The sequence below is a fragment of the Monodelphis domestica genome, chromosome 8 (assembly GCF_027887165.1).
Source record: "Monodelphis domestica isolate mMonDom1 chromosome 8, mMonDom1.pri, whole genome shotgun sequence".
NCBI classification, from domain to species: Eukaryota; Metazoa; Chordata; class Mammalia; order Didelphimorphia; family Didelphidae; genus Monodelphis; species Monodelphis domestica.
In genome coordinates this window covers 238,059,037-238,074,722 of record NC_077234.1, presented here as the reverse complement: position 1 = coordinate 238,074,722, position 15,686 = coordinate 238,059,037, and the positions used below count along the sequence as shown (strand labels likewise).

At 40.6% G+C, this 15,686-nt stretch overlaps 1 protein-coding gene across 15 annotated transcripts in view; it reads left to right on the top strand.

The window, feature by feature from the left end:
• CTPS2 (CTP synthase 2) overlaps positions 1–15,686 on the top strand; it is a 135,890-nt gene that overhangs the window by 9,166 nt on the left and 111,038 nt on the right. For all 15 annotated transcript variants that reach the window (XM_056808587.1, XM_056808588.1, XM_007500864.3 and 12 more), the window contains 2 exons: positions 7,689–7,859; positions 8,636–8,736. In XM_056808587.1, coding sequence (XP_056664565.1) covers positions 7,689–7,859; positions 8,636–8,736 — 272 coding nt within the window. The remainder of the gene's footprint in view (positions 1–7,688; positions 7,860–8,635; positions 8,737–15,686) is intronic.

Below are 15,686 nucleotides of genomic sequence, written 5' to 3'. Positions count from 1 at the left end.
TAAAAACCCTTGCCTTCTTTCTTAGAATTGATAGTATCAGTTCCAAGGCAGAAGAGCAAGCAGTAAGGGATAGGAATTGGGGTTTAAGTGATTTGCTCAGGGTCACACACCTTGAAAGTGTCTGAGGTCAGATTTGAACCCAGACCCTCTTCTCTCCAGTTCTGGATCTCTGTCTGGTGCACCACCTAGCTGCTCCAGAAAATGACTTTGTAAACAGTATAGAATCTTAAGAGTTCCGGTATAATGAGAGGTCAAGCTCGGGATCAGTATCAGACTCAGAATTTGAATCTGAGTTATGTCAACTTTACAGGTTTAATTCTCTCTCCATCAGTACACAATGCCTCTCAGTATACTTCCTTATGAGACAGGACTGTTTCATTTGAATTGCTATTGCCTAGCATAGTACCTGGCACATAGAAAATACTTAAAACATTCTTGTTGATTTGATTTTTAAATTTCCTAAATTGATACCTAAGTTGCCTGTAAAGAGGCTTTAGAACTGTAAATCAAAGCCCTTGAATGACTTCGTATGTGTTTCTCCTCGACCATTTTGTTGGATCACTTGTCAGACTTGAGGGAATTTCAGACCAATTTTACTAAAAGCCTAGTTCAGATCCAGTTAAGAAAGTCACTTCAAGAAATCTAAATTTAGGGGGCATCTGGGTAGCTCAGGATTGAGAACCAGACCTGGAAATGGGAAGTCCTAGGTTCAAATATGACCTTAGACACTGCCTAGCTGTGTGATCCTGAGCAAGTCACTTAACTCCTATTGCCTAGGCCTTACCACTCTTCTGCCTATATAGAATTGATTCCAAGATGGAAGGTAAGGATTTAAAGAGAGAGAGAGAGAGAGAGAGAGAGAGAGAGAGAGAGAGAGAGAGAGAGGGAGAGAGAAATCTAAATTTATTCCCAAATCAAGTGTAAAAATAAATTTGGCGAGTTAAAAAAAGAAAATATTTAGATGGAAAAACTGTTCAATATAGGTTCAAAACTGTACCGATACTTTTGATAGATATAATCAAAAATATCCTCAGTGATGAAGTGAAGGTCAAATGTGAACTTCCCTTCAGGGTCAGGCACAAGGACTCTAAAGAGAATCTTATTGTAAACATGACATATTTATTGAAATATCTAAGGATAAAGAAGGATTTCTAATTCTAAGGGATTCTAAATCCACCCAAATAAACCCCCAGGTTCCTCAAGGAACTGCTTCTCCTATGTTTTGCAGGCTACACTAATCCTCCCTGATCTGACTAACCTAAATTTATGCTATCTAAATAAAAACTACTGCTATTATCCTTATAAATCTTAACTTTGCCCTCAAATTATAAAATAGCAAAGGCTAGCTGGTTGAGTCTCAACAAGAATCAAGGTTTTCCTTTGGGCTTCTCAGAGTTAAAACAATCTATAAAACCACAATAGATAGTCAATAGTGTTTCCCAAGTTGGGAAAGGAAAACACTGGGCTCCTACAGATCTTTCCCTCAGACAGAGAGAGAGTCAAAGATGTTCCCTCCTCCAGCCCTGAGAGAGTCCCTGAGAGTGTCTCTGCCAACTGCCAGAGAGAGTAATTGACATAGAAAAACGGTTATAACTGTCAACAATTGAAATTAACATGCTCTCTCAGCTCTGCTTCGAACTCCAATTCTTTTCTCAAGTACCACTTTACTTCTTATCCCTAAACTAAGAAAACAAAACTTATTTTCTAATATCCTTATACAAGTAAGTTTATTTCCATTGTGTGTGTGTGGTTTTTTTTGTTTTTGTTTTTTAATTTTTAGCATGGGTAACTTAAAGTTGCCTGAGTAATTTAGAACTGAAAATTATGATTGAATGGGGTTAGAGGGCTCCAGAGGGGAAGCTGGGAGATACGTTTTGAATAGAATTTTTGAAGTTTGGAAAATGAACAGTAGGAAATTGGCAAAGAGTGGGAGGGAGTGGGGGAGAGAGAGATTGCAAAATTGATCGCTAATAGGGTTGTTTATTACTTTGTGATAATCTTGAGTTTTGTCCCTCAAAGACAAAACAGTCAAACTTTTGGGCTCCAATTTCTTCACCTGTACAGTGAGGTGTTTGGAAGGATCTCTTGAGTCTTTTCAAGCTCTCAGTCCTTGAGTTTTGAGTAATATAAATTCTGTCTGGGGATTAAACATTTATTAAGCACACTGTGGTCCAGGCACTCCAGCTGAGTGCTGGAGATAATGAGATAATATGTGGGAAACATTGATCTCAAGAAGGTTCTTTCCTAATGGTGGAGATTGCTTGCCCATGTACATGGATTTGTAAAATGGAGCTGAGAGAGCTTTGGGAGAGGGGGTGCAGTCCCATCTAGAGAAAATGCTTCCAAGGAGTGCTTGTGCTGAATTTTTGAAGAAAATTAGAGATTACAAGTGAAAGAAGTGAATTCTAGTCATGGTAGGATGGATAGTTATGTGGCTCAGTAGATCAAGGGCTGGACCTGGACTCAGGCAGACCTGGGTTGAAATTTAGCCTCAGACACTAGCTGTGTGACCCTGGGCAAGTCACTTCACTACTGATTGTCTCCGTTCCTCATCTGTAAAATGGGGACATACTGGAAAAAGAAATGGTAAACCACTCCAGCATTTTTGCCGAGAAGATTTTGTCCATGAGGTCTCACAGAGTGGGACATAGCTGAATGCTTGAACAACAGCAGCCGATGTTTAGAACAGCCAGTGGGCCAGTATTCTTGGAGTATATGGAAGGCAGTGATGTGTAGAAAGACTGGAAAGCTAGGCAGGGGCTAGGCTGTAAAGAGATTTAAATGACAGTGCTGTTTTAGTTGTTCAGTCGTTTTAGTCGTGTCTGCCTCTATGTGACTGTATTTGGGGTTTTCTCGGCAGAGATACTAGAATGGTTTGCCATTTCCTTCTGTCGCTCGTTTTATGGATTGAGGGAAACTGAGGCAAACAGGATTAAGTGACTTGCCCATGGTCACACAGCTAAGGCTAGATTTGGACTCAGGATTGGAGTCTTTCTGACTCCAATCTGACACTCTATCCACTGTACCACCTGGCTGCCCCATTGCTCCCCCCTCCCCCAATGTGGGGGAACCACTATACAAATGAGGTTAAATGACAGAGAGGAGTTGATATTTGAGCAGGTCATAGGCATATCCACTGAAACTTATTGAGTGAGAGGGTATGTGTGTGACATGGTCAGACCAGTGCTTTTTTTTAATGTAAAATTTTAGTTTTTTAAATTAAATTTTTTAGCAATTACATGTAATAACAAATTTCCATATAAGTTTTCTGAATTTATGTGATCCAAATTGATCCCTCCCTCCTTCCCTACCCCCTCCCGGAGCTGGCACACAATTCAGTCCTGGGCATTATCACACAAAACATTTCCAAATTGTTCATTTTTGCAAATGACTAATCTTATAAAACCAAACCCCAATAGACGAGTGAAAAATGGCATGTTTTGATCTGTGTTTGACTCCACAGTTCTTTCTCTGGAAGCGGATAGTTTCCTTGTCGTAAGTCCCTCAGAATTGTCCTGGATCATTGCATTGTTGAGGGTAGCTAAGTATTCCATTGGATCACGCCACAGTATTGCTGTTGCTGTGTAAAATGATCTGCTGGTTCTGCTCGCTTCACTGGGCATCAGTTCACGCAGCTCTTTCTCAAGCCATCCTGTTCATCATTCTCGATAGCCCCTAGGATTCCTTCACCCACATATACCACATTTTGTTCAGCCATTCCCCCGGGGAGGGACGTGCTTTTAATTTCCAATTCTTTGCCACCTCACAGAGAGCAGCTATGCATATTTTTGTAAAAGTAAGTCCTTTCCCCTTTTTTTAGACCCAGGTTTTTAAGAAAATCCCTTTGGCAGTGTCTGGAAGATGGGGAAGGGCATTGGGGCAAGGAGGCCGATAGACTGTTCCAATAATCAGACAAGAGGCGCCGAGGACAGAAGCCAAGTCCTGTAGAGAGGTGGCTAAGTAAGTGGTGAGGACACGGTGTGAAAGGAATTGAGATTAGATCCGTGGGGGGAGCCAGGAGTAAAGGAGCAGCCAAGCTAGGGGTCCTGGCTCACCGGAAAGGCAGCGGTTCTCTCAGGAATGGGCAAATCTGGAAAAGAAACAGCCTTCAAGGGAAAGAGGATGAGTTCTGCTTTAGACCTCTGTGAACTATCTGATGACTCGTTGGGAATAGGAGACAAGTCTGGGGCTGCAGAAAGAGATCTGGGAGCCGTCCGCCGTGATGGGCCTTTGGCCCGGACCCCGGGATCATGGGGCCCCTTAGGAGAGGGTTCTGGTCCCGCTGAATGAATGAGCCGGCAGAGGAGACTTGGGGAGACAGCGTCTGCCAGTTAGGAGGAGACACTCCGAGAAGAGGGAGGTCAGCAGTGTCAGAAGCTGGGAAAGATGGAGGACTGGGAAAAGGCCACTGCGTGTAGCAGGTAAGAGTAGCTTTAGTTGGGAGGTACGGTTGGAAAGCAGATTTCTGAGGCCTTACAGAGAGGAAGAGGAGAATAAATGGCAACACTGACTGTAGATAGCTTTCTCAAGGAATTTAGCTGGCAAACCTAGCAAAGATGAGATTCAGGGAGAGTTTGTCTTTTTTGGGATAGGAGAGACTTTGGAATGTCTGTAGGCAGCAAAGTGGTGAACAGGAAAAGGCCAGAGAAAAGGAGTAATATTGGGCACAGTCTTATAAGATGACTTAATTTGTCTAGTACAAGTTTTTTTTCAATTTTTATTTTTTAATACAAGTTTTTTGAATAACTTTCTAACATGCTTTAAAATAATATTAATAATAAATATAATTAATAATAATAATCACAAAATCAATGATGGCCATACATTTTGGAGTTAATTTCATTTTTCTAATTAATGTCTCCAAATCCAGAATAGTGCTTTATGATTTAAAAATTCACTTTCTCCTTTCTTTTAAAATCCATACCTTCCAGGGGCAGCTGGGTGGCTCAGTGGATGGAGAGCCATGCCTAGAGATGGGAGGTCCTAGGTTCAAATCTGGCCTCAAACACTTCCTAACTGTGTGACCCTGGGCAAGTCACTTAATCCCCATTGCCTAGTCCTTACCACTCTTCTGCCTTTGGAACCAATACATAGTATTGGAAGGTAAGGGTTAAAAAAAAAATCCATGCCTTCTGTCTTTGAATCAATAAAGTATCAATTCCAAGGCAGAAGATGGTAAGGGCCAAGCAATTGGGGTTCAGTGACTTGCCCAGGGTCACACAGCTAGGACGTGTCTGAGGCCAGATTTGAACCCAAGATTTCCTGTCTCTAGGCTCGACTCTCTATCCACTGAGCTACCCAGCTGCCCCTGAACATCCACTTTCCAAATGAAATTAATTTAGAGAAAGTCTTGTAATTTCACTATACTCTATCCTCCAAATAATTGAAGATGCACTGAGGTGTCATATAGTTAGGGCATATGACCTCTCCTGAGAACTTGGAGACACAAGAAAATTGCTGCTAAAGCAAATGTTCAAGGTAGTAGGACCATCATTTCTTTCTACAATCCTGGGTTAATGGATTAAAATGAATTTTAAGCAGGAAGTAAATCAACTGTGTGTTAAGTACAGACAATTATAATCATGAGTTCTTTCAATTCGCCTCCTTTTTTGTAGCGTCAGAATAAGAGAGAGCTGCCAGACAGAAAGAACACTTATGAGAATTATCAAGAGATATAAAAGAGGGAGGCTGAATTGAGTTCTTCAGGCAATTGGATATTTTTCACCATGAATTCCAGCATTGACAATCGAGGCTTCTTATTGAGTTTGGAATTGTCAGTGAGATGTTTAATTCTTCCAAAACGGCTTTAGAAAAGTTGACCCATAATGAGGATGGTCCACGATTAGCAAGTGTAATGGAGACCTAGAGACATTTCTCCTCAATCAGTGGCAGTGCTCTTAGTTGTGCTAAAAGGAATCTCTACTTTCTTTCCTATTAGCTTTCTAAAAATTGATGCTTTATTCAAGATAGTCTAATTTAAAATTTGGTCCTGGCAATTTCAAAGCAGAGGATGCTGTGCTCTGAAGCAAATTATTACTCTTTTAAAGTCTTTTGTGAAATGTGATGGGTTTGGGAGAGAAAAATCCTAAGGAAGAAAAATTTTTAAATAAATAGATTCAAAAGACAAGAACAGGCTCCATCAAGAGGACCAGAAAGCATTTTCCCTAAAGAAAACAAAAACAAAATGAACCTCTCATTTTATTTTTAAGTTAATTTAATAAACATTTCTCTTCCTTCTATTGCCTCCAACATTGAGCAATTAAAAAAAAGAAAACCTTTAAAACAGATATTCATAGTTCAACAAATCGAACGGACACACTAGACATTTTTTAAGTGTCCTGTTCTACATTCGAACATGACAAGAGGTAGATTGCATGTTTTATCATCAATCCTCTGATGATGTTGGTTTATCATTGCATTGATCAGCATTCCAAAGTCTTTCTTTATATTGTGACAATCTATAAATTGTTCTTTTATTCTGCTTATTTCATTTGACATCAGTTCCTAGAAGTTTTTCCATTTTCCTCTGAAATTGTTAATTTCTTATGGCACAATAATATTCCACTACATTCGTACATCATTTGTTCAGCCAGTCTCCAACAGGAGGACACCCCTTGACTTCCATTTTTTTGACTACTATGAAAAGAATAGGCCTTTCCTGTTTTTTACTAGTAAAATTTTCGTTAGAGACTTTCATTCAAATAAATTGACAATTAAAGAGAGCATCTTTACATTCATTTTGGACTCTAGGTTGTTTTCGGTGAAATAAAATGTATAAACATATCTACACATATGTAAAGTGGAACATACATGCACATACATAGACATACATGCCCCAAATAAATATCCATGAATGTGCTACTTTTATGCTTCATCATATAGTGGCCCTGACCCTAGGTCCCTGAAGCATCTCAGCACAACACAAAGTCTAGCAGGTCTTGTGAGTTAGTGCTTTTAGTTGAATCTGGTTCTATATGACTCCATTTGGGATTTTCTTGGTAAAGATACTACACTGGCTTGCCATTTCCTTCTCCAGTTCATTTTACAGAAGAGGAGACTGAGGCAAACAAAGTTAAATGATTTGCTTAGAGTCACACAGCCAGTGTCTGAGGCCAGATTTGAGGTTGAATCTTCCTGATTCTCCCCTGCATCACCTGGCTGCCCTGAAGGGGTGTGGACAAATGATGAACAGTAAAGTCCACAATCCCAAATTGAAAGGATTATTCTCAGGTTAGTTGAAGGGGAATAAACGGCTAAAATAATTCGTTAGGCCACTGTATTGGTGGAAGGAGAATCCCATCTTCTACAAGAAGCTTTTCTTGATTTTCTTTTTTTCTTTCCTTATTGATTATATCAATTTTTTTATCATGTATATATGTGTATACATGCCTGTGTTTTTATCCACACACACACTCCTCTCTCTTATTTGTACATACTTGTTTTGCCCAGTAAGCTGAAAAGCAGGGGTCATTTTTGACCCTTTTTTGGTAACAGTGACTGGCACAAAAGCAGTCATTGAAGAAATGCTTATTGACCAATTGATAATTCCCTGAATCATTGAAATCACTGTTCCAGTCCCCGTTCATATATCCCTGTTGAAGTGTGATAGAAAGTTTTCATATCTGTTTGGTTTGCTAAAACTCTTTTAAAAAACTCTAAACATTATTTTCACTTTTTTTCCCCCCCAGGTGAAGTGTTTGTATTAAATGATGGGGGAGAAGTTGACCTAGACTTGGGAAACTATGAAAGGTTCTTGGATATTAACCTTTATAAAGACAACAATATCACTACTGGGAAGATCTATCAGCATGTAATCAATAAAGAAAGGCATGGTGATTATTTGGGGAAAACTGTACAAGGTATGCCCACAAGTCTTTTAGACCACTCTTAAGTTTTAAAAAAAAAGTTCTGACTTTCTTTAGTGTGTATACATTAAAAAAAAAAAGAATTTCCACCTTTCATTTTATTATAAGTTCAGTTCTAAGAAATAATAGCAGCAAGGGTTAGGCAATTGGGTTAAGTGACTTGCCTAGGCTCATACAGTTAGGAAGTGGCTTAGGTCATATTTGAATCTAAGTCTTCCTGACTCCAGGCCTGCTCCATTATCCTCTGTGCTACCTTGCTGTCCTGTGTGTGTATACATTTTTTAACATAAAAGATTAAGCCTTCAAATTGTGAACATGTGAAAAAAGGAAACATTTCTACTTAAAAAAAAAAAGACAAGTTTTGACATCTTATTATAAAGTGGCCTCAATGTGAATTCAAATGGTCAAATGTGTTTGTTGACCAATTTGAATGTTTAGAATTGGATCCAAGGTCTCTTGTGATTGTATCTGAGGAGAAAAGAGGCCTTGAAGGACACAAATCATCATGGCACATCTTAATTTCATTCAATATGCAATAGAGAACAATTATAATGTTAATTTTCAGCTATCAATTTCTTAAAGTTACCATAATTAAATGTCTAATTTGTTTTGTATAAAAAAGCATCTTGTCATTCTTCATTTAGTGAAGGGAAATAGTGGTATCAGAATTGTAATGGTTCACATGTAAGCTCTCATCTCCATATTGTTTGGACAGTTAAAAGACATTCGGTGTCGGTAATGAATAATTTTACATTTGTTATCTCTCTTAGTTGTTCCTCATATTACTGATGCTGTTCAGGAATGGGTGATGAATCAGGCCAAAATTCCTGTGGACGGTCATAAGGAAGAACCCCAGATATGTGTCATAGAGGCAAGTATGGGGCGCATTTCTGTTGGCCTCCATGCTGGATGAGTGCCTTGCTCAGCCTTCTGGGTGGTTTTTTCTTTCTTTCTTTTTTGGGGGTGCCTTTCCTAAACAGATTTTTAAGTCAGCCATAGCTCCTTAGTGGCTTCATTTTTGGCTACAGAGCCTTACTGTAGCTGTATGACCCTGGACAAGTCCTTTAATATGTTTGCTTCTAGTTTCCTTTTCTGTAAAATGGGGATAACAACCTCCAAGAATTGTGAGGATCAAATAAAATAATGTCTGTAAAGTGCTTTATAGGCTTTAAATCTCTATATAAATACTAGATAGCAATTTCAGTAAATATTGTATAGAATAGAATTCCTGAACACCCAATATGTTAACACCATGGCTAGAAAAACCTAAATCAAATACACTCTATAAGAGCTAGCATTTATATAGAGGTTTGCAAGTATTAACTCACTTTAATCCTCATGACAACTCTAAGAGGCTATTTTTAATTCCCGTTTTGCAGAGGAGTAAATTGAGGCAAACCCAGGGTCCCACAGCAGTGAGTATCTGGGCCTGAAGATGAGCTTAATTCTTCTTGACTCCAGGCCCGGTACTCTTGTCTGCTGAATCGCTGAGCTGCCTTTATGAAACCTTAAATGCTATATTCGATCCACCAGCACCCCCTTCCTTTGCTCCGCTGCCCCGGGTCCCCCCAATTGAATCTGGGGGAAGGCGGGATGAGTCCAATTACCAGTGTATTAGCAACAGTACATTAAGCATCAGGTGCCTGAAATTCTGTATCAGGAATGATTTACTAAAAAGTTAGGGAAATTCGGTTGAGTGGCGCATGGCACATGTCTAGCATGTCTAGCATCCTTTTTAGCTGTTCGTTTCATGTGGAATTCCCGTGTTTATTTCATTCTGGCCTCTCCTCGGGAAACTAAAGGGAAGGGAGGGTGTCCATCTTCTCTAGAAACGAGGAGTGAATTGTCCCGCCTACGTGCAGCTGCTTTTTTACCTTCTCAAGGGAAATTCTCTCTCCTTCTGAGGCAGGCGAATGCATGCCTTTTCCCACGGCCTGAATGATCGTTGGTGGTCAGTCCCTGGTGGCGACCCTGTGGCTCCAAAGTAGCGGAGCTGGGATTCAAACCCATAAGCCCAGCCAACTGTTGAGGACACCATGATGCCTCCAGTCAGTAGACCAGAAGTCCGAGACCGTAGAATGTAACTCCGCTCTCTTCTCCTCCCCTTTGTTTTCTTCTCTCCCTGTCCCTTTCTCTCACCCCGTCTGCCTCCCTCTTCTTCCCTGTCTTCCTCTTGCTCCCCTCTGCCTCTCTCGGCCTCCGTCTGTCTGTCTGTCTCCCTCCCTCTCTGCCCTTGTTCCCTTCTCTCTCCGTCCGTCCGTCTGTCTCCTGCCTCTTTCTCTCCGTTTCTCTCTTGCTCCTCTCTCCCCTCCCTCCCCCACCCTCTCTTTCTCTGCTTCTTTGTCTCTTGCCTTCCCATTTAGCCGCTCTCTGTCTCTGTCCCAATACACAGCTCTATCACGTCTTAACGTCTTGATCGATCTATCTACCTACTCATCCATTGTTCTCAAAAGAGCTGCCCTCTTTCTCTCTATTAATGGGACTATCTATATCTGCGGTCTAGTGATAGATGGAGTGGATGGCCTTCTCTCCGTTCCTAGGTCTGCCATCTCTCCCGATAGCTTTATCTGTGGGTCAGCAGGTCTCCACGGAGAGAGCCATCGTTCATACATTTATTGGCAGGTCGGCCCATTGATGGATCTGCCGTCTATCGTCCTGTATCTGTGGCCTGGCAGATAAAGGGCACACGGATAGGTATCACTACATGGACGTGTCCTCAGGAGCCATAGTGGTGGTGCAGAAGCCCGGGCCTGAGTTCAGTAGGCCAGGTTTGAGTCATCCGAGACGCCGAGGCCTGCGCTTCCTCATCTGAACACGTGGGAGTACCCATAGGTCCACTCGCGGCCTCTGAGCAGTGTAAGGAAGGTGTTCTGTAAGCCTTAGCGGCGCGGGCCAGTGGGGAATAGTGGGAGAGAGCCACAAAGACGAAGGCCTGGGACACAGGCTTGACTCTTCTTGTATTGCTCCTCTCGGTTGAAAGGATGCATGCAGTTCCAGTGTTGGCCATGTGAGTGCAGAAGCGGATCAATTTTAAAGCTCTAGCTTCAGAATCGGGTGCCTTAAGAGTGTCTTAGCAACCCGGGCTGGCTATGTGAAAAGTATCTATGAGACCTTTTTGATTTTTGAACTTAACTAATTTCCCCTGAAACATATTTTTTACTATATTATGCTTTTGATTGGGTATGTCATGCCACGATCAGTTCATAGGTTATTTTTTGTGTGTTGTTCCCTTTCCTTCTCGTTTTCTGGTTGCATATTATGTTCCTAGGGATGTTCCGTGATGTAGTTTGATTCTATCAGTTTATCCTTCGTTAAAAAACTGAAATGTTTTTTTCCTTCTTGTTATTGCTTCTTCCTATCTCCTCTTCTTTATGAATCCAAATTTGACCCCAGACACTGTCTAGTGATTTGACCAGGACAAGTCCCTTAACTCTGTTTGCCTCCGTTTCCACATCTGTAAAACGAGCTGGAGAAGGAAATGGCCAGCCACTCCAACATCTTTCCCAAGACAACCCCAATGGGGTCATGAAGAGTGGGACAGGACCGGAAAATAACTAAACCCCAACCTTCGTCTGTGACTAGGGCGAAAGAAGTGACATGGAATAATCTGTGCAGAGCCAAAGTGAGGTGGTTGTGAGGGGCAGTTTTAAATTCTTTAGACAACAAACACTCCCATCCCCATCCTCCTCCAAGCATTTCCATATATAAAGTGGCACAGAAAAAAATGACTGTTCTAGACAACTTGCCCTTAAAAATGCACATTTTATTAACATAAATACAATATTATCAAAGATAAACGAATAGTAATATGTGATAGAAAATATGTATTTAAAGCAAATGTGTATAAAAGTTAACTTTTTTTTAAAGCAATAACCATAGCCGATGTTAAAAAGAGGGAGAGTTGGGGAGAGTAGTCCTGGAGGATGACACAGCAGATGTTGAACATTCTACTTTCAATGTTATCTGGCTTGTCTGTACCTCTTTCAAAAATGCCTTCAGTTCTCTCTCTGTCTGTCCCTCTCTTTGTCCCCCCGTCCCCCACAATCTGTCCCTCTCTCTCTCATTTTTTTTTAAGTGAGGCCTTCTTATCTTTCTTGTCCTTTTTTTTGGCAATACTATGGACAACTTCCTCTTCCTGTTCCCAACCTCCTTTTAAATGTAAAAACATTGCACGGAGAGGGGCACAATGAAACGGATATTTCATTTTAATTTATTTGTACGTTGCATTTCCCTTCCTCCTCTCCTAGCACCAGGGAGGGCATCATTTGGCCCAATATGTAAGTGTGTGTATATATAGACTGCCTTGCTTGTTTCCATTTATCAGTTCCTCCTTAGGAGGTGGGCCTGTACAGGCTATTCTTCAGATCATATTTCTGTTCATCATTTCATGTTGTTCTTTTCATGGGAAGCTCATATTTTAGAAAGTCTTCTTTGGCCGTGCCAGGCCGTGGTTTTGAGGGGAAAGAGACTGGAGGCAGAATAGTTCTCTGTAGTGATCCAGGGCTGAAGTGATGGTTTCCTAGCATTAGGGACAAGCATATGAGAAGAGTGAAGGAGAACGTAATGACTCACTCGTGCCTACTCATGGAAAAAGAGCGAGGAGTATGACTCCAGGATGGATGCCTGTTAGGGTGATCCTGCCATTAAGAGAGAGGGAAGACTCTCTCTGAAACATCAAAGTAGGTATCTAGGTTGGGGGGAAGTAAGAACAATCATTAAGATTTCTTTTAAAAATGTTTTAGAGTTCTTTGTTACATTAAAATCCCTAGATATCTTCCACTCTTTCTCTCTCCTTGTTATTTCCAATGTGATTATTAATGCAGCTAAATTGCACAGTGTAAAACACTGATCCTGGAATCAGGAGGGCCTGGGTTCAAATCCTCAGACACTTTCTAGTTATATGACCCTGGACAAGTAATTTAATCCTATGTGCCTCGGTTTCCTCATCTGTAAAATGAGCTGGAGAAGGAAATGGCAAACCCCTTCAGTATCTTAGCCAGGAAAACCCCAAATGTTGTCAGAAAAAATCAGACACCCTTGGGGGAAAAAAACAAACAAACAAATGAACCACTAAACAGCAACAGACATCAGGTTTGATTTATTGTTTTGTTGAATATGTAGACTTAAGAAAGCATTAATGATGCAGATTTAATTCTCCGCACACTTTCCCAGCTCAGTTATGAAACTTTTACCAGCACCCCCTTGCATAGTTTTATAAACATTGCTTGAGTTAATCAGAAGTGCTGTGGAAGGCCAGACAATGATTCATCACCAGCCTGGAGGCCTGGTGACTAATAATAATAATAAGAGCTGGCATTTATATAGCACTTTAGGGTGTGCAAAATGCTTTATTTTTTGAGCCTCACAACACACACACGTAAATGGAATTTCCATTCCATTTGATCCCTCACAATGCCTGTGAATATAGGCTATTGAAGAAGCAGCTGGAAGTTAGAAAAGAGATCAGGACCTTGGTCTAGTTTCTGGACTTGTGTACAGCTGAGATTAAAATGATGGGGGTAGCTGATTTCATAGCAGGGCTGTGAAGGCCCCCCTCTTTCCTCAGGCTTCCCCAGACATATCACTCAGTGACCCAGCTCCCTTTTCTGAGTTTCTTATTTTCTGTATTTAGTCTTTTAAAAACAAAAACAAAAAACCTTGCCTGCCATTTTAGAATGAATAATGAATATTAGTTCTGAGAGCAGTTAGATGGCTAAGTGGATTGAGAGCCAGGTATGGAGACAGGAAGTTTGGGGTTCAGATGTGGCCTCAGACACTTCATGATCCCCCCTTACCACTCTTCTATCATGGATCTAATATGCAGTATTGATTCTAAGATGGAAGGTAAGAGTTTTAATTTTTAAAAAGGGGGGTGGGTAGCTGAGTGGATTGAGAGCCAGGCCTAGAGGCAGGAGGCCTGGGTTCAAATCTGGCCTCAGACACTTCCTGGCTATGTGACGCTGGGCAAGTCACTTAACCCTCATTGCATAGCCCTTACCAGTCTTCTGCCCTTACCACTCTTCTGCCTTAGAACCAATACACAGTAGTGATTCTAAGGTGGAAGGTAGGGGTGAAAGGAAGGAAGGAAGGAAGGAAGGAGAGAGATCAGTTCCCAAGAGCAGAAGTAAGGGGTAGGCAATGGGGGGTTAAGTGACTTGCCCAAGGTCACACAATGAGGCAGTAACTGTGGCTAGATTTGAACTCAGGCTCTCCCATCTTCAGATCTGACTCGATCCACTGAGTAGCCAAACTGCCTCCTTATATTTAATATTTACACCCCCCATAGCACTTAATTTTATTTAATTTGTTGGATTTTGCTTTTTATTTATGTGCCTACCTAGATTGCAAATTTATATAGTCCGATTCAGTCAATATTTATTGGATTCTCACTGTGTGCAAAGCTTTGTAATGGATAACCTGGAAGATAGCAATGTGAGCTAGTATGACCTGTGGACTCAAAAGAGCACTTCTTTTAGAATACTTTGTTTTCCTTAGTCCAAGGCCCAGGCTTAACCCACAATAGATGTTTTACTGTTATGATTCTAGCCAAATTTAAAATTAAATTTTTACTGAGGTGAATTATTTCAGTTTTAAAAATATGTCTTGGTAAATTAAAACTGCTTGGGTGATATTTGTAGAATGATAATGCTCTATCCTGGGTCAATTCCTGAGTGCCTAATGTATGCTAAGCACTGCACTAGACGCTCAGATTTCAAAGACAAAAAGGGAAAACAATTCCTGTCCTCAGTAACTTTACTGGGGGGGAGGGGGTATAGGGTGGTGGGAGTAATATGTAAATAGATACGTAAATGAAAGGTAATTTCATTATCTTCGATCATTAATGATCATTAATTCCTGGATAGGGAAGAAATAATTGATGGTGGAAACTGAATGTCAGTTTCTGAGAATAGCAAATAGGTCAGTTCCCCTGGAAGATGCAGTAAGACAGGAGGAGTATGGAGGAACCTAAGACAATTAGACCCACTGAGGAAAAGCAACCATAAAAGGCATGCTTGTGAGTTTGCCTGGGATTTCATGGAAAGACTGGATGGCAGCTCAAGTATTATCTAGCTGAAACTCAGATAAAGACATCTCCTGAAAAGCTTCCTTCATAATAATCCTTGAGTTGTTCATTATTTTGATGACCCAAGAAGCCTTTATAATGTCATGACCAAATCACCCAGACTCTCTTTCCCGTTTCCTGTAAACCCCCAAGTTACTGTTAATATCCTTCAATTGCTTGAGTTTGCCCTAGAAATGCTTTGGGTAAAGTTTTTTCATAAACAATATTCTGTGAGAAAGTTATACTTCTTAAATGATGTAATGCTTAATCCTCTGCATTCTATAACAATCTTTCTCTTTGTCATAATAAACCAAGATCATGGAGATCTGCATCCCCCATCGGACCCTTGCTTTGTATATCTCTCTATCTCTCCCTCTACTTTTTCTCTCAACACAGAGTGCCCTCAACAGAGGAGTAGTAAATAAATTAGAGGCAGAATGTATAAGCCCTTAAAGAATTTTAAAGTTAAAAAAATGCCAGAATGAGAAGTTTGTATTTTATTTGAGAGGCAGTAAGGGACATACAGATTTGCCTATACCTGGTAGTGATGGATCTGAAAATATTTTTGAACTTAATTGAGGGAAATGTATTAAATATTTAATACTAGACAGCCAATTACATTCATTTTTCCGGTTGATGTTGCTCGAATTCCCCAATGCCTTGAACATTTTTATTGTTACTATATCTGTTCACCTTCATCTGCCTAATCCAGATTCTTCCTTGTCATCATCCATGAATCTTTCCTACATAATTTAACT